Raw genomic sequence first — 26,243 nt, 5'->3', positions numbered from 1 at the left:
AGTGCTACTAGAGTCTTCTGAGTGTTCAAAAGCATTTCCCATGTGGAAATCCTTACAACAGCCTTGTAGTGTAGACCGGTATTCTCAGCTACTCATAACAGAATGAGCAAGCAGAGAATAAATCGGAGCAGCTTGTGACACGGCTTCCAGTAAGTTCATATGATGAGACCTAACAGGACAATCTCTGCACTCATTGACCAATCTTGTGATAATTCCACTAGTCTTTTCACACTGACAAAACTAAACCGTTTCCCTGAAAATAAGACCTAACCTGAAAATAAGCCCTAGTATGATTTTTAAGGATGCTCATAATATAAGCCCTACCCCAAAAATAAGCCCCACTAAGTGAAACCCCGCCGTCCACCCTTGTGCAGCAACCAGAAAAACACGACATGACTGTTTTTGAATAAATGTAGATTGTTGTACATGGAAAAAATAAAACATCCCCTGAAAATAAGCCCTAATGCATTTTTGGAGCAAAAATTAATATAAGACCCTGTCTTATTTTTGGTGAAGCACAGTATCTTTTTGCATATGCACATAGACAGATACACTGACACAGGGAGAGTTATTTTCCGTTTCCTCGTAACTCTGTTCTGAAAGACTTTAGTTCTTATTCCCTGCTGATACTCCTAGTGGAAGAAACCCACACCTATTTGCAATTTGATTTCCAGTTGTAATCTCAGGTCCGTTTACCCACCCTCTCTTTCTCCCCCTCCCTAACCCTGGAGCTACCTGGGGCAGGGAGTGTTACTGTCTAGAGGAGCCAAACGGAGGGCAGGTTTTCAGGATCTACTTTGTAGGATTCCACCACCTTGCAAGACTTACTAAAATGAAAAGAGACCCTCAGGGCAAACGACATACACTTAGAATAAAAACTGTGAGCCTAGGAACTGTTTATCAAAAGAAAAATGAGCTCACCGCCCTTCTTTTAAAAATTATTTCTGATTGCCTTCAGCTTTCTATATTTCAGCAGAACAATCTGGGTCTTGGGATTCATTTTGTTGTTACTTTTGACAATAACAAGGAGACAGAAATCCTTGCAAATCTACTTCGTATCATGTGCAGACACACCAGGAGACTCAGATCTCTGTATTGTCCACCCTTATAGTCTGGAAACGTGCATGAATTACAGTCTTGTCACAAACCATGGGATCATGTTTCTGCCAGTGCATCTTTTGAACTCATTACTTTTTTGTTGAAAGGCCAAGTTTTCAGTCCTCAAGGCAACTAATGGGGACAGAACTTTTGGATTTTCTGTATTCTAACACCAAGAATTTCTCCAAGCAGAATTCCGGGAGACACACACCAGCTTCCTCTATCTCCATGAGTTCTCTTCAGCACCTTGGTTCTTATTACAAAAACAGAGCCTTTTAAGGTTTCAAAGGAGTCACAAGGATTTTGGGAAGAATAGGTCTTTGGAGACACTTTGCCGACAAAGGTCCGCATAGTCAAAGCTATGGTTTTTCCAGTAGCAATGTATGGAAGTGAGAGCTGGACCATAAAGGCCGACCGCCGAAGAATTGATGCTTTTGAACTGTGGTGCTGGAGGAGACTCTTGAGAGTCCCCTGGACTGCAAAGAGAACAAATCTATCCATTTTGAAGGTAATTAACCCTGAATGCTCACTGGAAGGACAAAGCCTGAAGCTGAGGCTCCAATCTTTTGGCCATCTCATAATAAGAGAAGATTCCCTGGAAAAACCCCTGATGTTGGGAAAGTGTGAAGGCAAGAGAAGAAGGGAATAACAGAGGACAAGATGGTTGGACAGTGTCACTGAAGCGACCAACATGAATTTGACACAACTCCGGGAGGCAGTGGAAGACAGGAAGGCATGGTGTGCTCTGGTCCATGGGGTCACGAAGAGTCGGACATGACTTAATGACTAAATAGCAACAACAGAGTACTTTGGAAGGTAAGGTAAAGGTTCCCCTTGACAATTTTTGTCCAGTCGTGTTCAACTCTAGGGGGCGGTGCTCATCCCTGTTTCCAAGCCATAGAGCCAGCATTTTGTCCAAAGACAATCTTCCCTGGTCACATGGCCAGTGCGACTTAGACACAGAACGCTGTTACCTTCCCGCCAAGGTGGTTCCTATTTATCTACTTGCATTTGCATGCTTTCGAACCGCTAGGTTGGCGGGAGCTGGGACAAGCGACGGGCGCTCACTCCGTCACGTGGATTCGATCTTACGACTGCTGGTGTTCTGACCCTGCAGCACAGGCTTCTGCGGTTTAGCCCACAGCGCCACCACGTCCCTAACTTTGGAAGGCACCTACGTAAAGCCATATGGTCAACAAGACTACTCTTGCTACGAATGCTGGCAAATTGCAGGGAGCACTGGAACAGATCCCTTGTTTTTGAAAGGCGTTATGCTGACTTATGCACCCATGTAGGTAAGGAAACTGGTCTGTAGACTTTTAATGTTTTGGCTGCATCTCCCAGCATTTTGCCTGCAGGAAATACATGGCGAATTCTAGGAGTCTAGAAATTCTTAAAGTCCCATTCTTAGCAACAAAAGAATTGTATTTTAACAAGACAACAACATATGCTAGATTTCCATAGGCAAGAAGCACCGGAGTGAGGACCCTCTCAAGTTTATTCTGAAATACTCATGGCTCAGTGTGACCATGTAGCTGGAGCCCTCCACGCGTGGATCATTAGGGAAGGCGACAGTTTGCAGAGAATACACGCACAGAAAAATCAAACCTAGCATCTCAGCAGAGGCTGCTTTGAAAGAGGCAAAAACTGTACACTGCATACTACAGACGCACATTCATCCCTTACCATAGGTGCTGAATTCTGTGGGGCTGGCTGCAGGATAAAAGCTGGGGGCACCTGGCGGGACAGGATACTGCTGTGTCGGAACAACATACGTGGAACGTCCCTAGGTCAGGAAGAAAAGTACAGTAGGTGAGTACTGGAAGATTATGGTGGGAAGATTAAAGAATTAATGTAACTTGAGTGGGGTGGCAGCACTTCAGACCTCTCTGGGGCCTCTATTTAAGGCTTTGAAAGACTCTTTTTTTAAAAAAGAAAAGGAACAGGAAGTGACAGTCCAATAGCCACTTTCTAAGCCATAAACCATGCGCAAGAATGGGGAAAGATTAGGTGTATATGGGAAATCAAACCCCCAAGGGACATCCAAAGGGCAAAATACACTTATTGTGAGAAAAATAAACATGGAGGTGGGCAGGTAATGGACCACACAGAGTCCGCTTGGGGATACATGTGGCCCACGGCCACACTCTGCCCACATCTAGACACCAACCTGAGAGAGGATATGCAGCCTGGGCTTCCATTCCCACCAGGGCCCAGGAAAGTAAGGGAAACTTTCAAGTTGCTGCTCTTAAAGCTAACGTCAACCCTCCCAAATGCATGGGTTTGCACAGGAAATATTACAAGGGGCTTCTCCCAACCACAGCTTTTTAGTATCCTTTTCAATTGAGTCGTTTTATTTTTTTTAAATCACATTTCCCTCCCATCTTTCTTTTAAGGAGATTCAAGAAATGTACACCATACTTCCTACCTTCTTTTTTATATTCACAACCACCCTGTGAAGTTTATCGGGTTTTGGATTCTTTTTGATTCTCCTCCACAGCTTAAAAAGTAGCCACCACCAGGTGACATTGGGCTGTACTCGCTTTTTTCGAAGCACGAAACTCCACCAGCATGCTGTGCGACCGACATTTCTTGGAGCTGCGCAACCATCCCAAGAGGCAAGGTAAGGCCCACTCACCGCTTTGTGACCATGCCGCTTGCATACATGAGATGTATATACCTCTATTCTCTCTGGCTATATTATGGGGCAAAAGTAGCCATGAGAAGAGGCAGGAGTGTTTCAGAAGCTTGATGAAGTTCCTATGGCTAATCAAAATGCAGGACAGGATCTCTAGGCCTTTTAACTGGAGATGGGCACAAACTGCAGTTCGGTCCAGTTCAGTACCCACACAAGTGTTCTGCAAGTGCCACATACTTCTTTCTCCCACCTCTTCTGGGTGACCAGCCACTCAGCAGCAGAAGACCACACAGAGGAGCTGGGAGGAGGATCGCATGGGGCACCAGCAGAACACCTGCGCAGAGACCACGCCGAACCAGGCTGAACCTCAGTTGATGCCCGTCTCTTCTTGAGATACATCAAGAAGTACGTACAACACAGTAGAACTGCAACCAGATTAACAGAAGTGTTAAACTGATCATTCTCACCTAATCATTTTAACCAAGTAAGTCTGAACCTTTTTTAAATGACAAGCCCGTACACTGCAGGAGGCCTAATCTATGAGGTATTTCCCTTCTGGGACAAACAGAGGAGCTCACCATTTATTACTCTAAATTTTGCAGCCCATGTGGAGTACGTCCACCATATAGTGGCCTGGGCCAACTTAACATCGGTCTTAACAGGAGGTCCATGATCCTCCCATGAGCTTCAAGATTAACCAGGTATATTTTTCAAAGCACCCCTTCTAGGGACAGAATACAATCTGCGAGAAGCCATGCAGCACCCATCAGCCTTTCCTCTGGTACGATTCCTCAAAGTTTACACTCGTTTGACTTTCCCTGAAAAGGCTCATGACGCTTTTGATTCAGACTGGTTTGGGATGGCCAAGGAAGCACAGAGTAGAATATTTAGTATGCTTTGCACAGCCCAAGCCTCTGGGAATGTAGTCTACATGTTCCATTAAGGGGTTAAAAAAATCATGCACATGGACACTTCTGTTACCTCCCTAGGTCTTATGAGCAGCACGTTCAGATCATACAGGAAACATCTCAAATCTGCTGTCACTCCTCACTAGCATATAGATGTTTCTCAGCTATGCCTAGGAACTCCAACAACTCTTATTTCCAGCAAACAAGGCTGCAAGGAAGTCTTGTATGCACATGAATAAGGAGGATTACAACTGATCTACTTTAATTTGTTCTACGAAACATGGCAACCTCTGGAAAGCACACAGAGCAATCCTCAACAGATAATCATAGGAAACACTGCAGCCGTGGCTATGATGCTAGCAGTCAGCAGGTATGTACATAGTTTACAGTAAGGGCACACGGAGGGAAGGCTGTGGCCCACCCCCAAAAGCTACAGCAGACCAAACTAAAAGCAGACTTCCAGGTGGCCCTGTTTGCTAGGGAAGGCAGGAAAAGCTCCCCAGATCTGCAAAGGCCTCAGCCCCTGATCCAGCCCTCACCTGTCCAGGGATGTAGTAGGCGCCTTGCGAAGCAGGGTAGGAGATCTGTGAGGGGATCATCATCACCTGGGAAGCAGCTGGATAAACATGAGTGGGTGGGCCAGGCCGAGCCGACGTATTACTCTGCACTCGGGAAGCACTTGTCGGAGGCTGGGCCCTGCTCTGGTAGAAATGCTTCAAGAAAGAAAGGAGAGAGGGGCATGCTTGGTTAGCAAGGCCTGGCCGGAAGTTTTCCAGAGATACAGCTGCTTCCCCCTTCGCCAGCCCCACTGCCTCCCCTCCCTCCCCAAATTGCCCAAGACGCTATATTGGTTGCGTGCAGGAATCCGCCTCGGCTGAAAACACAGAACAGGACTGCTAATGCAAACCGGTGCGCTCTAATACGTTCCCTGTAAACTGCACCCTGGGCTTTGTTTTTAGAAGAAAGTAAGTTTCAAGCCCAGAAGGCTGCCGAGGGGTGAAAAAACCCTGATGCATGGAAAATTTCTGCATGACAATATGTGTCCTGTGTTCTGGCTTTCCAAAGACAAAAGTACTAAGGTCTGTAGGTCATGGTGACAGTTTTGTGGGATGATCCGTGTGCCAACTTCTCCAATAATCCGAGACAACAGCTGGCTGACTTGGAGGGCCACTTTGGGAAGGTGGGAAGACCGTGGGGGGAAAGCACCTACACTTCTTGCCAGAAAATCTGACTGGTTTTATCGGGGAGGGAAAAGAGAAAAGAATCAGCTCAGTTGAATCTGGAGCTAATCTCTGCCCCACAGGATTACAAAAGTTTCATTCTATAGAACAAATGCAAACACAAACATGAAGTAAAGATTCATAACAGAAGTTACATGGACAACAAATGGGTCTCATCCTCATCTCCCCCACCCACACCCAAAAAAACCCTGTGGTGTAAGCGACTCTGTCTAATAGAAACTGGCAAGGTTGTGCAAGTTTCAGATTGTTTTCTGAGTGCATGCCATCAAGTCACTTCTGATTAATGGTGACCCCAGTAGGGTTTTAGAGGAAGGTGAAATGTTTCGGGAGAGGTTTTCTACAGCCACCCCCTTCAGTGAAATTTTGTGGACATGTGGCAATTTGAACTCAGGTCTCCAGGCATTCCAAGTCCCAACATCCTGGGGGAGGAAACATGAAAATGCAGCCTCCTCTGGAACCCTCAAGGCCAAGCCCTTCAGGAAGCACTTTTTAGAAAGGAGAAAGAGGATGGCCCAGAAGCTGCTAGATGTGTAAAGAAATCTCCCACCTCCTCCTGGGTCACGGAAGATGACCTTTATGGTGTGCAACGATTTCAGGGACCTTCCTGCCCCTCAAACCTCACCAGAAAATGGATGCAAGAATAAGAGATATCCCAGGCAAAGCCTGTTGTTTTCTTGAGGACTAAACAGCAGCAGTTTCGGCTGGCAGTGCCTTATGGACAGGGGCCAAGAGGGCACAAAGTGACTCACACTCGGGCTGAGACCCTCCCGTTCCCAACCAGAGTAGGGTTATAGAAAAGGTATTACCTGAAGAGACCTGAATCCTCCCTGTTAGCAAGCACACACGCACAACGCACACATAAGGAGAAAAGGGGGAGAGGGGAAAGAAAGAGAGAGACAGAAGTTACCTACAGCCAAGACAAGGTACCAGGGCCCTAGGGGAATGGAAAAACACTGAGCAGAACAGCAACAGCAGCCTTGTGAGAAAGAAGCTGGAATTGCAGGCGGGGAAGCAGAGAGGGCAGGAAAGGGATGGAATGGGCTGGGAATTGCACCAGAAGGCAGTCCTCTAAACCAACAAAGCATCCGAGGACAATGTTCTGGACAGGACAAACAGTGATGTTACTTTTTCACGCCCTTCCCTCAGCCTTCAGAGGTTTCTATGGAACTCTGTGAGTCTCCATGCTTGTACCTTCCTGCAAAATGCTTTGTGAGTGGGGGCACGCGCGTGCTGCTTACACCAAAACTGGTCTTGTGCATCACCCTCGAGATGTCCATTCCAACCTCCTGCTTCAGCCTTGCTCCTTCCTCCGCTCTGTCTTTCCTCCACTGGCAACCCACTCACCTATGACCTTCACAGTCGTCTATCACCCTTCTCCCACCTTAGCTTTTGCTGTCTTCTACTCTGCTCTTTAGTCACAGAAAGTCACCAACATGTTCTCTGGAGAAGGAGGAGGCAAAAGCAGACTGCAAGTCTCATACTCACAAAATGCCTCAAGAAACTCCGATGTCACGGTAGTGAGCATCACACACAAAACACTATATTTGAATACCGAATAAACCTAAGGAAGATGTAACACCAGCTGCATTACATCTGAGGCAAGTTTCATTAACTATTTAATCTGGATCACAACTCTGGGAACGTTTATACAGATACTGGTGTACTATAAAATCTCTCCAAGGACCAAGTTTTATTATACATTTTAAGACAGACACACATTCCTTTCCATTGTTTTGAATTAGACTTTTTGCTCACCTCCAAGGATGCATTTAATATATTTAAGACTATTTATCCTTTTTTAAAAGCAACAGGAGACATTTAAAAAAACTATCCAAAATTTATTATACTGTTTCAAATCTTACTCGATCACCACAGTCGTGTACATTAAAGGGAATATTTCAGATATTAGTTGATATTTCTTGCTGTCCACAGTAGCCCCCTTCAATCTAGTCCTCTAGATCAGGGGTCGTCAACCTCCGGTCCATGGCCCGGTGCTGGGCCGCGGATATGGATCTCCACCGCCCCCGCATGCATGTGGGGGCCATGTCGCGCCTGCACTGGTTGTGTCACGCTCATGGACACACACACCCCCGCACATGGAGCTCGGTCCCCCCCCCAGCCAGTCCGCAGCCCCAAAAAGGTTGAGGACCATGTTGGGAAAGGTTGAGGACCACGTTAGGAAAGGTGAACCCAAAGCGTTTCTGTTTTAAACTGGTTTGGGTACAAGGGAATGTTTTAAGATGGCTGCACAACAGTAACAGACAGCATGAGAATTCCTTCAGATATATAATACTAAGTGGGGGGGGGGGACCCCAACCCTCTAGTCCCTACACAAATCCCAAGATAGATTACATCTCTCTTCATACGTTATTTGCAAACCCAAAACTTTGTGAAGTGCTCTTTGCGCCAGGAAAAACTGACAGCTGGAGGGAACTTTGCAACTGTTTATTTTAATTAAGCCTACAGCTTGTCAAAGATCACCAAATACAATATTGAAATGGAAGGGCTATTTGTAGTCCAACCACACACTATATAATGTAAGGCTTGCATGTTGTTAACGGCCATAGACTGTATTTAAATATGAGATTCTTTTCCTCTGTACATATTGAGTGTTTTATGAGTACTTGTCCTAACAAATATTTGAATAAAGAAGACATATAACTGTTATGGAGCTAAGAGTCCGCAAGGTTAAAATGAGCTTTCATTGCTGGAATCACATCCACAGAAGAAACACATTTCGGTTACCCACCCAACACCGGCCACCAGTGTGGCTTCTTAAGCCACTGATGCTTGGGCACAATCTCAAAGAAGGGGAGAAGCATTTGTGTGTGAGGAAGGCAGAGTCAGACCCAGTGTCCTAGAGGAGGGCAAATGGAGGGGAGCTGGGGAATGTTATGACTTTAGAGTTCATTTCCCAGAAAGCACAACTACCAGCCACAAGGTAACTCTTCCATGCTCTGCTTTACAGTTGCCAGAAGAAAGGCCAAGCTTGGTCCCTTTGTAGCTGACTTACACAGGATACAAATAAAAGAAGTTAATTAAATGTTCAGCCGGAAGCCCAAAGGAGCTGAAAGTCCTAGGGCTTGGCCAAGCGGAAGGGCTTAAACCAAGGTTTCCCAGCCTTGTGGAACAACAGTGGTTATGGGTTCCATTTGAGACCAATGGAAGGTCTCAGGAAGGAAGAAGCCTGTGCTATGTAGATCCAGAGGCAGAGAAACTGGAAAGCAAGAGAGAAGAGGTGTGATACTGGAAGAGGAAATTCCTAGCATGATGGTAAGCTACCAGAGTCCAACCACCTCTTCTTACAGTGACCAGGACAGTTTACTCAGCTATTCATTTCATGGGCTTCACTAGCAATGGCCAGTGAAAAACAATGGCTTAGGTTCTTGCTAAGTTGGTCAAGTTATGACCCATAACAACTCTGGGGTGAATCTGACCCATTCCTTGACTCACAAACAGCCTCCATTTGAGCCACCTCTCAACTGCTCTTTGCTCTGTGGTTCCTTAAGATGTTGCACGTACAGGCATAACACAAACACCACAGGTAATAAGGAGCTAAGGCAGGAGCAGTAACTGGCAATATTCAGTTCTAATGAATTATTTTGGAAAATGTGAAAAGCAGAATTATTCTGAATAAATATCTGCTGTACATTAACGGGCACACAACAACGGGCTCGAGTTACAGGAAGCCAGGTTTTGACTGAAGAGGAGGAAAAACTTCCTAACTGTTAGAGCAGTACGACAGTGGAACAAATTACCTTGAGAGTTGGTAAGCGCTCCAACACTGGAGGCATTCAAGAGAAAATTAGACAACCACTTGGCAGATATCTTTTGATTTGTATTCCTGCATCGAACACAGGGTTGGACTTGATGGCCTTATAGGTCCACTTCCAACTTCACTATTCTATGATTCTATCATTAATGATGATCTTGGTTATATTCCAGACCAGTCTCACCACTCCATGGAGGATGGTCCTGAAAGACAGTGGTTCTGTTAAGGTCACACGCCGAGACTGACCGCAGAGGTGAGACTTGCTCATCGCCAAGATACTTCATGGGCTAACAGAAAAGGGGTCTAATATGGGCTCACAGACTTCCAACTACATCACGCCTACAAGCAAGGACTCAGCAGGTTTGATCTGGCAATGAGGCCAAGTCTCTTGGGAAAGTGGGGGGGGGGGGGGGAAATATGAACAACCAAGAATTTTGAAAAAGCCTAAATAGATTGGGGGAGGCTAATACCTTATAAAGGTTCTACACCAGTGGTTCTTAACCTTTGTTACTTGGATGTTTTTGAACTGCAACTCCCAGAAACCCCAGCCAGCACAGTTGGTGGTGAAGGCTTCTGGGAGTTGCAGTCCAAAACTCCTGAGTAACCCAAGGTTAAGAACCAGTGTTCTACACCAAACAGTTTCTGAGGCTGATCTACAGTGCAGTATACAGTGTCCCTGTGCAGTCCCAGGGACTCCAGCCTCTTTGGTCAGCTCTCCTTGAAGTTAACACTGACAAACTAACCCAACACATCCCAAGATAACACTGTGAAACTTTCTCTGTTCTCCCCTACCGGCCAGAGCATCCCTTGTGGATCAGGTGATAGGACAGAGAGACTGTCAAAGGCCAACAGGGTGCAGAGAGAGAGAAAAAAATCTAGGAGCAGCAGAAAGGAGGATCTCATCTGCAAAGGTCATGTCGTTATGCTGGTAATATGCAAATTCCACTGAGCAGGCCAAAGCTGAGGTCCATACACCCCTCCCCCCCCAGCCCTAAAGGACAACACAGAGAAGGCAATGACAAGGGAGAGCGCAAAACAAGGTTTCGGCTCTGAAATGGTTCCAAGACCATCCCCAGGCACCACCAAGCAATTCGTTCCATAGAAAGGGAGGGAGTGACACCAAATGGGGAAGCAAGACAGGCAGAAGGAGCACCTTCCAGGCATAAGAATGAAGCAGTGGAGCAGCCCTCATGAGTCAGACATCATGCAAGTCACAGGGGAAGGGGAGAGGATGCTGTGCTTTGGACACCGCAGCCAAACTGTCTCATCCACAGTCACATGGAGGTTCCTAACTGGCTCCTGAATGCCGGCACCATGGATTTTCTTCCCCTTTTGTTTTTAAACCTTTTGACTGGATCCATTCAGAATCTCTAAGATTACAAGGCTGGGAAACCAGCAGAATCATCTCTTGAACAACACCAGTCTTAGTACTGAGTAGCATATATAAAGTCTCCAGCATCTCCTACAACCCCTGCAACTAATCCACACACAGTAAAGTGGGCTGGTATCATTACATTCATACTGCAGAGAGGAAGCAAGAGGCAGGAAACCCCCAAACGGGGTTCCCAGCAAACACAAGGTTGGAAACAGGAGACTCTACGGCTTGCTCTTTTTAATAGCTCTACTACATCAGCTCTCAGGTCTTTCCCTACTTTGGGCCAGGTTAGCCTTTATTCCTTCTGCCAGTTCCCCACAGTGTCCAAGCAACATCCTTGATATGGTTGACCACCACCCCCCCCAGGATGGCATACAGCATGCGGTGAGGGGAGCAGAGAAAGGTTAGTACCTGCTGATGTAAAGCACGAGGCCCTGCTGGAAACTAAGACAGGAAAAAGCAGCAGGTTGGGGACGGGGGAAGAAGACAAGAGCAGAACATCACCGACAGTTACTGCCACCTCCCACACCTTATACCTTATTACTCCCTGGAGTGGCCGCCCTACCTGCCCTCTCTTATCCTGATCCCACTTGGCGAAAGATCAGGATATAAAACAAGGACACGGTAATTGCCGCCACACCTCGGACTTCGCAGCTGGCTCCACGGGGTTGAGCCACAGCGAAACCCCAACCTTGCCTGCGCCGCAGAGGCACTCCTGAATCAGCAGCTCCTGCAGACTGAGTCAGGCATGCAGGGCTCCTGGTACCCAGCAATCTCCCAAGCCACAAGCGATACAGAAGAACCTGTTTAGCAGGAGAGAAGACCTGGCTGCCACCCCAGAGGGTCTCGTGGCCCAAGAACAGAGCAATGCTGGCCACACCCACCCTTTACCTGTCGAGGCTGGGAAGGCGTATTCATTTGGGTAGCTTGCGCTGGGTTAAAAACCACAGGTGTCGTCTGGCCAGGAGGAAATGCTGCCTGCTAGGAAAGGGGAGAGAGGAGGAGCATATTAGCAGCTGCAGTGGATGCCCCAATGGACATCCCCCAACTACAGTCTAACTAACACAGTGGGCAAAGGGCAGCACTCCTTATACCATCAGGCTGCAACTACCAGATAGTTTTTGGATAACAAAAGCAGGTGGTGAGGCATGATGGGAGTAGTAGCCTAAGAGAAGCACTTGCCTCCATCTACAAATGGAAATCCATCCCAAAATGGAAGTCTGCTAAGGGAGTCTAAAGAACAGCCAAACTGAAGTCCCACTTGCAGGACTGCTAGGACAGAAACTGCTACAAAAGCTAGCCACAAGGAGAACAGAAGTGAATTGCGAATATGTGCATTTAGAGCAACTCACACAGAGGGCAGGGACTTTATTTCAAAACCACCAAAGATGACCAACCAGCCCAATGAGCTAGCAAAGAGGGCAGAACCGTTTTTCTTAAACATCGCAGGAGAAGAGGACGAGTGGCTTGGGAAGAAGAAGGCTTACCTGTGGAAGTCCAGGAGAAGGGGAAGGGTGTGGGGCTGATGGGGTTCCTCCTGAGGGCTGTGGAGCTTTGTTCATTTCACGTGGTGCTGCATAAGGATCCCCTTGCTATCTGCTGGGATGGAAGAGGAGAGGTATCATCAAAATGAACTCAAAAGGAACTGGGCTACAAGGAAATGATCAGGAACAAGATCTCGCTGGAGAAAAGTGGAAGCTAAAACTGGGCACCACAAGAAAATTGGGAGAGTGCGCAAAGACCAACGAACATGGGGGGGGGGGGTCTGAGCAGAGAAAGAGCTCCCAAAATCATGTGAATGAAGACCAGCGCAAGGAATTTAAAAAAAGAGAATACTGTACATAGGAGGGAAATCAAGTAACCTGACTTCCAAAGGACACTCAGGAAACTACTGTGTACCATGCTCAGTGCCTACAACATTTACACAATGGCTTGTATATCCTCTCGTATCCAGTGGCTCAGGCTTTACAACATCACACAACCATTCTCCAGGCCTAGGCCTGTGCTTCCGCACCCTGACAAGCACATGACTTCTAATGCAGATACAGTGGTGCCTCACAAGATGAACACTATACAGAACGAAAAACCCACAAGATGAATGGTTTTTGCGATCGCTGTGGTGCCTCGCAAGATAGCTTCTTCTATGGCTGTGCTTCGCAGGATTTTTTTTTCCCCACAAGAACCATGCCTCGCAAGGCGAAAATAATTCATTCGTCTTGCGAGGTTCCCATAGGAATGCATTGCAATGCATTCCTATGGGAAGCCGCTTTTCGCAAGACAAAAATTTTGCAAGACAGCGCTACTCGCGGAACGAATTACTTTTCTTGCGAGGCACCACTGTACAGATAACTCTTATTTCTGCAGCACTGACCAGAGGAGGTTGGCTGAGACCTAGAGATCAGTGAGTTTGGTCTGGATATTAAGCCAGAGATTGGGAATCCAATTCTCCAATGGGCCTTTTGGAAGAAGAGTCTTTCCGCATCAACTTGGTCTTGTTACATAGTTCCAGAGCACCCCCAGAAGAAAGGAATGATACAATAATTTTGAATACTCTATGCCTACTGGAAAGGTACGCCATAAGTCAGAATGGACCCGACAGAATGTAATTATAATTATATTATTACTCAGACAAGAGTAATCTGGTCTCCAAACTTGGGGAGGCCAATTCCAACACAGGCCTCAAATTCACAGAAACTGTAAACATAGATTGCCATATATTATGATTGCCTCTGTTCTACGCATTTAACCCATCCAGGATGAAGCACAGGCTTTTGACTCCCCAAGAATCAGTTTGCATTTCATTTGAAAATATGCTTGCTACTAAGATGGCAGAGGAAGATAAGGGCTGCTGAACTTCAGTTAGTCAGTCACCTGCCATTTCCAGAATTAACTAGAACCCATGTTGCAGCTTCTAAGCGATTCCCCAAATATTATAAACACCCACCAAGAAAACGTGGTCTGTATCTTTATCCGTGGTACTGACAATTTAATTCCAGGCACAAGACTTTGTCAGCTTGTTCCCAGCCCTAGTTAATATTGTCTCAAAATAGCTCAGATGTAGAGTTCCGGAGGGAATGACCAAAGGAGTACGAGGATGGCTGAAAAGACACCATCCGGCAGTGAAGCTCAGCACAATCCAGCTTGGACCTTAGGAGGGCAAAACGGAGTGCCCCCCCTCCCCATCTGCCATCAAAAGTGGCCAGACAGATGCCCAGCAGGGTGGGCCTCTCACAGACCTGCATCCTGCAGAAGAACATCTCTGGGTGAAAGCCGCCCCTAGAGTGCAGAGGCTTGCCAAGCAAGCTGAAGGACAGACAATATCACACAAAAGCGTTTTCCCCAAAAATGACGGCCAGGCCACCCAGTTAGCTTAAACCATTCTGCACAAAACAGCCCAGTCCATGGTGCTGATGGCAGCCACAGCTCATGCTCTGAGGCTGCAAGCTGAGAAACCATTTTGAGAATCATCTGGCTAAACTGCGGTTTCTTAACAGATCCAGCTCTGTTCACACTAAGCCCTGCAACCACAGGCCACTGGGAAAACAATTCCCTCTTACAGAACATTTATCTTTTTTTTCCCCAGTGCATTTCAGAGTAATGTAGCACGTACTCTCCATTCATGGAGATCCTTAACTAATTTAAGCCATTACTGCATAAACAAAGTGACAGGTGAGTTGTCCAGGTGATATTTTGTAGAGGATCAACTATCTTGAACCTGGGTGTACCTTTACCAAGCCCAACTGCATATTCCTAGGACATCCACTAGTACCTGAAAATACTACTTTTAAAAACCTCCCAGCACAGTCGCCTCCCTGCACTTCCAAACACTGTAGGACAGATAGGAACTCATCACATACATTCTGAAGGATCAAGGCAGCTCTTCCCTCTTACCCCAGGCATTATAATCCCTGATGGAACATGTCAGGTCTCCAAGCAAATAAGCACCAACCTACACCCCACCCCAAGGTGGAATTTAGTGGGGAAAATAAAAGCAACCAAGGCTTTCTAGACACTCATTCTGAGAACCACCCAGGGTTTGCACTACTAAGAACAAGTGGAATTAAAAGCTTCTAGTCATTTGACAGGCTTCGTAAGGGCTGGTTAGGGGTCAAAGCCCAGACAGACAGGGCGAGAGCACTGCCACCAGGAGACCAGAGAGCAAAGAGCCATCCTGTGGGATCCTCTGAGAACAGACTGCTCTGGTTCTGAACAGAGGGTAGTGCCTTCTGTGACACAAAGTGAACTAGAACTGGGGCACTACCTAAACAGACCAAGCTAGGTCCCTCTCCTTGGTTGCCCCACCTGAACCGGCCTAGCACCCTGCTGTAACCTGACCCCTAGGCTACTGCTCTCAGCATTTTAGGCTACAAAGACTTGGGGGGGGGGGAGAAGTCAAAAGCCTTTGCAATGCAAAAAGCAAAAAACAAGCAAGCAAAAAAACCCTCAAAAACCAGGCTTCTGCAGAGTTCCAATTTAAGCACACAGCATAGCTTAGTAATACTGTTAAGGTGGGAGGTGGAACTATTAAGGACACTTTACTCTGGCACAGTAAATATTCCATTTCTGCAGATCTCACTCAGAGGACTGGTCATAAAGATGAAATGTATTGTGGATGCATTCTTCAGGTCTACTTCAGGCCAGAGCAACCATTTCTCAGAAAAGTCCTTTCCTCTCTTTCCCTGTCTTCTCAGCAAGCAATACTTCGGAACACTCGTGCTTTAATAGGACCTGCATTTTATATATGCCACAGTTCAAAATGTCTACGTGAGGTGTGCAGTTGTAGGGAGCGGGCAAGAACAGAGATTTGAAGGAGAGAAAAGTGTTGGACCGGCGCTACCCCGACACACCAGGGTTTGCAACGATCACCCCTCATTCCTAGGCACCCACCCCACCTGTGATGCAGCATCATGCAAAGGCGCTAAGGGTGGGGGAGGACAAGATGCAGCCCTTCCTATAGAAAGCAAGTCCCTATGGTGCTATGAGGCTCATCCTACAAGAGATACCGCCTCAAAGTGCCCAGACATGGCGGCAACAGAACTACCCCTGCTACAAAGCCAGACACCCCGGGGCAGCTCTTTGGGCAGGGAAGAAGAGTACATTCTCTCTGAAAACCAAAGCCGAAGGCCCCGAGGAGATGGAAGGGGATCAAGCCCCTGATGCAAACCGAGTCAGTGAATATCTGGATTCGCCGGAGACTCCTGGACCATCCATGTCAAGGCAAGAGCCGGTGCTAAGGGTTGAGGGGAAAGTGGAAGACATCCTTTGCCCCCCTCAAACACAAATCATGCAAGGAGAATCTGTCATGTAGGCCAGCTGCAGGTCAAGCATGCACCCCTCCCTCCCCTAGGCAAAGGCCCAGACGGTCTCCAGGCCCAACAACATACAAGGAAGGGGGGGGGGGAAGAGAAATTTAGCACTTTCAAATTCACCTCCACTCCCAACCCCACCCTCCCAGACTTTTCCACAATGCCAAACAAAAGGACAGAGGTCCTTTCTGTCTCCTGAGAGAGAAACACATGCTTAGAAATATATATATATGATATCAAAGAGAGTAAAAATACTTACCCCTAACCAAAAAAAATCCCAGGCCAGTTTTGCAAGCGGCTGAGACTTTTCATCTGCCAAGCTTTGGGGGGGGGTGAGATGGGACAGGCGAGTTGGGTGGGGGGGGAGAAAGAGAGAGACTATCAGCCTGCAAACCTGCTGGTGCGTGGCGGGGAGGGTCGAGCTCGCCAAACATGGGCAAGGCAGGGGACAGCCCCCCACCCCCACCCTGGGAGCGCCAGGAACATGAGTGCTGGGAGCCGCTGCCGGTGGTGTCAGATCGCAGAGTCTGCTGCACTGCAGAGACACTGAGACAGACACAGAGAGAGAGAGAGAGAGAGAGAGACGAAGGAGAACCGAGGAGCACCCAAAACCCCACCCACAGTCACAGCCATTCCGCCCCAGCACTGCCCAAACCAGTCAGAGAAAACCCCACGCCTACACATGCCTGAGTCACTTGCACTGCCCAGGCAGGCAGGCAGGCAGGCTCTTGACCCAGGCCAGCCCGGTCTCGCCTCGCCCAACCGGCCTCTCCCCTCCTGGCAGGGCCAAGCAACCAGACACCCACCTGCGCTACCAGAGGCAGGCGCTACACAGATGGCAGAGCCAGCCCAGATGCCACGCCATTTCACGGCACTCACATTCACAAGAGACACTGGTGGTGGCGGAGGGTGCCCTGCCTCACCTCCGTCCCAATCTACAGATGGAAAAAAGGGGGATCTGCAGAGTCTTCTGCGTTTGACTCCAAGTGAATAAAGGCAAATGGGAATAAATGCACTTAAAGGCAAGAAGGAAAGCAGGAGTTCAAATAGCTTTTTAGGGAGAATAAGGGGAGGTGCTTATGTTTCATCACTTCAAGCCCGTATGATGGGCCCTGGCTTGGGACCAATCTCAGCCTCCATTTCCTCAATGGAAATGGGGGCAGCAAAAGTGATCCATACACTATTTGCACAACAGACGTGCACAATACACGGTCCAAATTAATATGCGATTTAGTTCCAGGTGGCTACTGGGACCAAGCGTAGACAGAGTGAAACTATCATTCCATCCTCCTACAATTTACTCCTTTTTCTGTTTCCAAGAAGGCTTCACCAACAGCTGCACTGACCAGAACTTTAGGGAGTTGTAGTCCCAGAACATCTGGGGACACAAGGCTGGGAACCACTGCCGTGTACAGTCACAATGTTCCCCCCCCCCCAAGGCACAGAGGAGAACAAGAATTTCATCACTGCCTTACAAGGAAGAAAAATTAACAATTGGTAGCCCCTCAAGGTGGAGGTGAAGCATGAACAGGTCTCAAACTTCCTAGGACAGAAACTGGGGAATGAAATTCCTACCGATCACCAGAATGGGTGGACTGCCATCATGTTGGGCAAGCAGTGTTTGAAGCAATTAAGGCAAAGGAGAAAGGCTATTCTCTGAATGATGACCAGAGGTTAGGGTTCACGCAACTTCACATGGTTAAAAACACACATAAACACACACAAGACAATAATGTGCTAGCAGTCACGCATTGCTCAAAACATATTCCTGAATTGCAGAGTTTAGGAACACTGGAGTTGGGGACACATTTTCCAGCTCAACTCTATTCCACATCATTACCCCAACGGGAAGGAGCCAGAAGCAGAGACATCACAATATCACAAGTAATTGCCTTCCTCTGAAAAGTTACTTGTGCAGACTACAGAACTTCCAGCCAGCATGCTGGATTCTAAGGGTGACCGTTTAAACAAGTAACTTCTCCAGACTTGATCTGGGGATCATTTAATAGGTGGCAAAGCAAATCGATTAACGGGCTTGGGGACAACTCCCAGAATGTATTAGCTAGCAATAATCAATAAAGATGACACCTGGGGATTTCTGGGGGGACTGTATTTCTGTGTTTTCCCCAAACTTTTTTTCTGACACTATAGGACAGACACCGGCCACTCATAATGCATGACACAAAAGTGCCACTCATAGAGACAGGCAGGTGTAATCCACAATTTAAAGCTCTAAGAGCAGTGCTGCTTTCCTAGTGGGATTTACTCTGATGCCCCTAAGCTTCGGCCAATGTATCTCAATAACATGGCCAGGAAAAGAAACAAAGGTAGAAAAGAAGGCTGCACTTCACGGGCATATAAATGCCCTTGAGACATTCAAAAGTGGGGGACACAATCCTAGGAAGCCTTGTGGCACAGTGGTTAAACTGCAGTATTGCAGTAAGGACTCTGCTCATAACCTGAGTTCAATTCTGGGCTCAGGCAGCTGGCTCAAAGTTGACTCAGCTTTCCATCCTTCCAAGGTCTGTAAATGAGTACCCAGCTTGGGGGGGGGGGGGTGAGGGCACATGTGTAGCTTGCATAATTAAATATCAAACCATCCAGAGAGAACTTTAAGCACTATGGGACGTTATATAAGCAGTATGTTTTGCTTTGCTTTCCGATGCACTGAAAAAAAAGAGTAGAGCTTCTAATCCATGGCTAAAGGATCCAGACCACGTAAGAGAGAAGGTGGCACAAGGTATGCAACCCAAAGGCAGAGCTGTGGGGTAAAGAGATAGGACAAAATGATAGAGTTTGGGAAACTTTTTGGCCTACAACTTCCAGAATCCAAAGGGCCGTGCAAGCTTTCACATTCTCCTCTCATTCCAGGTCCGCCCAAAGAAGAGACCTGTGGGATTCTACAAGTTGCCAACATTGCTCGTGGGCAATATGCTAGCATTCCAATAAATGTAATACAACGGCATTCCAATAAAGGGTTTTGTGTTTTTTGTGGGGGCTTGTTGTTGTTGCTTTGGATTTTGAAGGAGGGAAACAACATTCCATCAAGTCTAAGAAACACATAGGGGTAATTCAGGGAAAGAGGTTGCAGGCCTGTCAACTAAAACGTATGCAATACATACACTGCCCAGGGGAATCTATGTAATAAAAGTTTTAATACCTCTCTTCCTGGACCACAACTCCGTGCTGCCTCCCCTTCAAAAAGAGCCCATTCTGCGACCCAGGGGGCATTGGAGGGCATGACTCCCCAACCTCCACAGCTGCTTCCCTCAAAAGCCAGCCAGGCAGTCGCCAAATATCAGCTTCACTACGGAACCCAAGACTCCAGCCACTCAAGGTCTGCTAGTGAGATACCAGCTGGCCCCATTAAGCAAACACCCCGAAGGTTAAAGACTGCGAAAGCGGAAAGGCACAGACCATCAGGAGGCCTGCCAGCTGCCTCCTCAAGGCCTCTCACCAGCCACACAGTAACATTTAACTCTTTTTTTTTAAACTACACTTCTCAGAATCCCCAAATTAGTAAAGTGGCTGGAGGATGCTGGGGTCCGTAGTCCGAAACGTTAACTTTTCAAAGCCCTGCTTGCCAGCACTTCGGAAAAACTGGCTGCGGGAGCTGAAGGACAATCTGCTTGTGTAAGCGTCACCTATTCACTGATTTTTATTCATGAACGCTGTTCCACATGGCGTGCTCTTCTCCCTAGGAAATTACCATTACAGTAGGGTAACCAGGACACAAGAGAGGCGTCACAGGGTGTCTTGTTGGAAGTCCCTAGAAGTTTAATACCACCCGTACCGATCTTTGTTCAAAATTGTTCACAGTCAATTTCTAGAATGCAGATGTGGAAATGTTTTGATTCCCCCCCTTTCTAGCATTAAATTCAATTGAAGAAGAAGCTCAAAAACTTGCTTGCTAGTTGTTATTTCTACACAGGTACTCTGTCATTTCTTCAAGGCAAAGTACACAGCTCCAAGGTCACCCTCTCCTTTCCGCTTTGTTCACACAACGACCCTGCCAGGAAGGTCAAGCTGAAAGAAAATGTGACTCAGTTCTAAGTCCACCTGTGACCTCTGCGACTCAGTGGGGGCCTGGACCCGAATCAAACACTCAACATTACTACACCGCACTACGGGACTGAAGTGCCAAGAACTGCCCCATATCCACCCCAGCAACCCTTTTACTTGTCACAGCACCTCAGCTGAGTCTTTGTTCACCCCGGCTGCCTCAGTTATGACAGATTTGCACAACCTTCCTCAAAAAACTAAAGTTCTTCAGGTACCCACCACCCTGTTTAGACTGGCAGCATTCTTTTCCACGTGCTACCACCTCTTGGACAGTGTCACCAAAGCGACCAACATGACTTTGACCCGACTCCGGGAGGCAGTGGAAGACAGGAGGGCCTGGCGTGCTCTGGTCCATGGGGTCACAAAGAGTCGGACACAACTTACTGACTAAACAACAACAAAAACCACCTCTCACCTCTAACAGCTACTGCAGTACAGTGGTGCCCCGCAAGACGATGTTAATTCGTGCCATTGAAATCGCTGTCTTATGAAAACATCGTCTTGCGAAAAGTGTTTCCCCATTGGAATGCACTGAAACCTGTTTAATGCGTTCCAATGGGGAAAAATCGTCGATCAGGTGTTTTAAATCACTGTCTTGCAAAAAACGGGCCCGAAAACACCCATTTTGCAAAGATCGCCCCTAGGGAAACCATTTTGCGAAGCTGACGATCAGCTGTAAAAACGGTCCGCGACGCACGGACCAAATTGTCGTCCAGCGAAATTCTCCCATAGGAACCACTGTTTTGCGAAGCAAAATGGCAGTCGCAAACCTCGTTGTCATGCGGATTCGTTGTTTTGAGGGGTAATCGTCTTGCGAGGTACCACTGTATTGTGGCCCAGAGAGTGTAAACCTATAGGCTGAAATTTCACCTGGCCATCACCTTATCAGTTTTAGGAAAGCCTCTTCCCTCTCAGCCTAACCCATCCAGTATATAACACAAGCATAATCCTTCGCTCCTTTACAGGTTTACTGCTAGGATGATTGAGGCACCGAGTGTAGAACATTTTCAACACACTAAAGTATCAACAAAGATTAAGCATTACGGACACTATGAGATGATGTCTCCTTCATAGGAGCCATCTTCCTTAAAATGAGGGGGGAGCAATATTTGTCATACTTCGTTGCCACCCTGAAAGAAGGAGTAAGCAAGACAACCCCTATGTATGGGGATGCCAAGTAGCCACCTGCCTTCAAGCTAGATGCCAGTCTGTTATTCAGAGCAAGCGTTTAACAGCAACGCAAGCTATTCTGAGCGCGGAACACATCCACAGCTGGCTCTTCACAAGCAAATAAAGTTAACATCCAAACTGGCCTTGAGGCTGGCCGAATGTTCCCGATCATACCCAAGCAGAATCAATATCAAGTACTGCAGGGACTCGAACCGCGAGCTATTAAAGTAAGGGCCAGATGAGGGTGACAGCTGGAGGTGTTAAATTCATCTACCATGGAATTAATTGAGAAGTGTCAAACATCTTTATCTCATTCAGACTGCATTCATAGGAATAATAGCCGCACGAGGCGCTTCAGATGAAGTTACTCTAGAAGAACTAACTGCTGGAAGGGACTATATTCCCCATGAAAAATGTACACATTCAAGAGGCCCATAGCTTGCCCTTCCAGAAACCAAGAATACCATCTCCAAAGTGTGGAAGAGAACCTGCTTTACTCATTTTTCAAACCTCTAAGGAATAAAAGTCCAGGATTTAATCTTAGAACTGCAAAACTAGAAGTGACTCTATGGATTTTTGAGTCCAGTCCCTGTCAAGGAGGCAGTGGGGAACTGAATTCGCAACCTCTGATTCCAAAGCCACATACTGTACCTAAACCACTGAGCTATTCAGCAGCTCTTACAGTCAAAGCCAAAAATTGTGCAGAGGTAGACCTCAGGTATAATAACAAAGGAATGTAGCAGCCAGCTGATTTAGGCGCATAATGCATATTCAGCTTAGCAATGTGTTAATTTTTAAAGATATACAGTGGTGCCTCGCACAGTGAGGTTAATCCATTCCGGATTAACCCTCGCTGTGTGAAACATCGCTCAACGGAAAGTAAAAAGCCATTGGAACACATTAAACAGCGTTTAATGCGTTCCAATTCGGCCGCATACTCACCGTTCTGCGATGTTCCTGGATGGCTGGCAGCCATTTTCGCGCCCTCCCCTCGCTGAACGAGGGCGCGAAACCGCTGCGCGCGGCCATTTTGGACCTGCCTAACAGCTGATGGGCGGGTCGCAAAGCCAAGGTTGGTAAGTGAACCGCTTACCGATCTTCGCTCTGTGATTTTCCCCCTATCTAGGTGCCGTTTTGCAATCACAAAAACAGCATCGTTGCACGGATTTGTCGCTCTACGGAGCGACCGTTGCACGAGGCACCACTGTACTGTACACACAGAAGAACTTGAATGAAAATGGGAATGGCAGTGAAGATGGTAGAACACTTGAACCATCCTCAAGAGGTTGCTTGCTCAAACACTGTTGACCTTGATGAAGCTCTCAGAAGTGTTCAGCATGGCTACCTCAAGGATCCCAAGGCCCAGGCCAATCATCCATGTTTCCACAACTGAGCTTCCCTATGACTACCAGGCCCTAACAAGCAGATATAAAACAACTGCTTGGTCAACTGGGAGAAGAGAAATGGAACAAGAAGGATGCCATGCAAGGCCGGTGTTCATTCAGATCACGAGGCAACTGTTTGGCAACCTGGGGAAAATGCAATTTAAATGGCAAATTGTCCCTGTCCACAGTCCTCATTTGAACTATGCACTCTTTTCTTCCTAATCTACACACCTGATCAGCACCGGGAAGTCTAAAGCAAACCAAAGGCATTTTGAACGATGCAGGGTGGCCGTATGTGTGCATCTGTCTGAATGCAGCGAATGGGAGTGGGCATATATACTTGTGAGAGGAGAGGGGGCCGTCTGAGAATGTGGTTAACATGACTGTGAGGTGGGCTGCATGTGTCGGGGAGAGGGCAGTGTGAGCGGATAGGGATGTGTGTAACAGAGCGCACGATAGGGAGTCTAGAGAGAGAACAATGCTGGTCACCAGCACCCTCAACATGCAACAATCCATCATCCAGTGCAGTGGTTCCCATACTTTGTCCACTCATAGCTCCCCTGACTTACTGGCCAGTGGCTGTAGCTCTCCCAATAATACTTTGGGTGGGGGGGGAGAAGCAAGGGGAGAAGCCTTGCACCCACCCCTCTGAAAGCCTGTCATTCCCGCAACACACCAATGGACAGGCCCAGCCTTCAATCACACACATCCTCTTCTCCTTGTGCTTCAGCCTATGAAAGATGATAGGATTCCACTGTGCCCCTGGCTGGTTTTGGTGGTGCCCCAGGGCATCATAGCACAGTTTAGGAAACGCTGATCCAATACATGGAGGGGAAAATTTGCACCAGTTTCTGATTAACATCTGCCTGAGCTGGTACAAGTATGAACTGCTACAAGAGCCCATTGTACTCTCTGTTGCCAAACTTGCAAAGTCACAGTAGTACAACTAAAGGGAAAACCACAGTTTTCTTTAAAATCCTGCTGCAAATGCATTCAGGATAAAAACTTGTTCCTCTTCCCCACCATTGCCAAGACTTGCTGTGATCACAAGCATTCATGACTAGAGAAGCACATCCAGACAGAACCAAAAAGTAGGTGGAAGGCAGACACCTTCAATACCCCTGTGCCCATGAAAGAAAAAGAAGAAAAAATGTTTCTAGTACTGTATACTGCCACAGGGTGGCTGGGTGAGACCAACATGAGTGAGTTACAGGGTAGATTTAAAAAAAAAAACAATGATTTCTTAAATTTGTTTTTTATTTCAATTGTTTAAAAAAATTCAGTTTAATTTTTTTTTAATTAAAATCCCATTTGTTCTATCCTGTTGCCAGTAAGACTTGTGGAGAAAAAGCCAGCCAGGCAGCTGGCTATGAAGAATCTACACTGTGCTTAGAAGGCATTGCTCGCCATGCATGCAATCCTTCTAACACTTTTTTTCTCAAAGGATTTCATGCAAGATACAAGTTTTACAGTGACCTTCAGCACGCTGCTCTCTACTGAGGTCTCTCCTACAATAGCAGGACTCACCCTCTCAGCTGACTGAAAACTTTCTGTTGGTGCTGCCATTTCAGTTTTTCAGAATGCTGTTCTAGGGCATTACAGGAAAACTGAAATAACAGCCATCAGTACAGAATACTGTACTAGGGAACACCTAGTGGTAGACCTTTTGGAGGCACTGAGATTCTATATCTGCCCCCAAAGGATGGCATGTGTTGGAAACTAGCCTGATTTTGTGGCAGGCATGAGTCTAAATTCTAACTCTAACTGTACTAAACATTTTCCTGAGCAATCTGTATGTCCAAAGTACCATTTCCAATTATCACAAGCAGCACAGCAGTCACGGGGCCCACTTCAAGAAAATCATGCTAAGATATAACTATGATATAATTAACCTATGGGGGGGCATGTTACTTTATGTAACACCATAGATAGCAATAATAATCTTCAATCTACAAAGCTGGAAGGGACACTATGGACCATTGAGGCACAGTGGGGAATCCCCACCTCTGGATCAGCAGACAGAAACCTTAAATAATTGAGCTATCCAGCAACATTATTATATATTATACAAATAAATGCAATAATAATCAGACTACTCAAAGTCACAGCAGTATCAATATCTTCTTTTCTACACCTTTTAAACTGGTCCCTTCTCTAAAAATGTCTCCTAGGTTAAGATAAGAAAGGGCTGGTCTCAGGCCTGTAGTCTGTCAAAGAGAAGAGAGCAAATGAAACAGACTTTCATCTCCCTCTGAAGAGATTTATAAAAAATGCCCTACAGATTCCACTGAACAGGCCAGACATTAGAAGTATCTTGAACATTTCTTCCTAATTACATGCTAGAATAAATATGGCACATCCACCTTCCCAAAATGATATCTGCAGTAATACAAAGTGCTCAAGAATGGAATTATTTTTAAACAGGTTTTTTTCGAAAAAAGATAAAGGGCAAGAGGTCATGGATGCCTAGGGACAGCATCCGTGACCTGTAACATGGGACCTAATGAGTCACTGAGTAAAAACATTAGTGTGAGACGGCTTAGTGCATTGAAATTCCCAAGTATCAAGTCTTGCGTTGATTTCCACTTACTCACAGCAATGTTATTGCATATATTCTAATGCTAACCCCTTACTCCTAATGAAAAGGGTCAAAGCTAGTGGCAAACCCCATTCTTTACATATGTCTGGCCACAGGTTCAATCCTTAACCTCTCCAGGAAGGGCTAGCAAAATTCTTGCATCAAATCCTGGCCAGCAGCCACTAGTCAGTATAGGTGAAACACGTCTGACTCAATAAGGGGCATCTTCCTACGTTCTTATGTGTTCCAGACGTTTCATGGCATCTTAACTCTATTATTGTATTCTTTGTAGTAACAGCTAGTTAATATTGCTTCGGATTCAGTACCCGCAGCACATAATGTGACCAGGGGAGGCGATATATATATCAACCATTTCACTTTAGTTCAGTAAGTGCCTTCCTAAGCATGTCATTATGTGTGAAGTAGGAAAAAAACTTTTCACAAAAGAATCTATCAAACAAGCTGAAGTATATTTTTAGGAGGCAGGAAAAAGCTCAGCTCAGTGTATGATACCCATTCTACGAATCAACTTTGTAACACTCCAAACACAAACCTCGATCTAGATAACAACCTTGTTCTAAACAAACCTACTGAAACCTATGGGATGGGTCTGTTATGAATAACTTGTCATACTCATTTTGACATGTCTACTCTAAAAGCCACTAAGTTCAAATCCAATCCACTGCATTCTATAGTTTACACAGGGATGC

At 46.6% G+C, this 26,243-nt stretch overlaps 1 protein-coding gene across 22 annotated transcripts in view; it reads right to left on the bottom strand.

Moving 5' to 3' along the window:
• The window catches only part of EIF4G1 (eukaryotic translation initiation factor 4 gamma 1), an 87,848-nt gene that overhangs the window by 50,665 nt on the left and 10,940 nt on the right, over nucleotides 1-26,243 (bottom strand). For 3 of the 22 annotated variants that reach the window (XM_072996276.2, XM_078389762.1, XM_072996277.2), the window contains exons 2-7: nucleotides 12,520-12,628; nucleotides 11,924-12,013; nucleotides 11,444-11,476; nucleotides 6,692-6,712; nucleotides 5,184-5,357; nucleotides 2,785-2,884 (exon numbers count right to left, since the gene is read on the bottom strand). In XM_072996276.2, the coding sequence (XP_072852377.2) occupies nucleotides 2,785-2,884; nucleotides 5,184-5,357; nucleotides 6,692-6,712; nucleotides 11,444-11,476; nucleotides 11,924-12,013; nucleotides 12,520-12,594 (493 nt within the window). In that variant the 5' untranslated portion in view covers nucleotides 12,595-12,628. Of the gene's footprint in view, nucleotides 1-2,784; nucleotides 2,885-5,183; nucleotides 5,358-6,691; nucleotides 6,713-11,443; nucleotides 11,477-11,923; nucleotides 12,014-12,519; nucleotides 12,632-16,597; nucleotides 16,795-26,243 lie in introns of those variants that run through there. The other 19 variants (XM_072996275.2, XM_072996279.2, XM_072996278.2 and 16 more) reach the window with 14 other exon arrangements.

This window comes from Pogona vitticeps, chromosome 3, assembly GCF_051106095.1.
Source record: "Pogona vitticeps strain Pit_001003342236 chromosome 3, PviZW2.1, whole genome shotgun sequence".
Lineage (NCBI taxonomy): Eukaryota > Metazoa > Chordata > Lepidosauria > Squamata > Agamidae > Pogona > Pogona vitticeps.
This window is presented reverse-complemented; position numbering and strand designations above follow the sequence as displayed.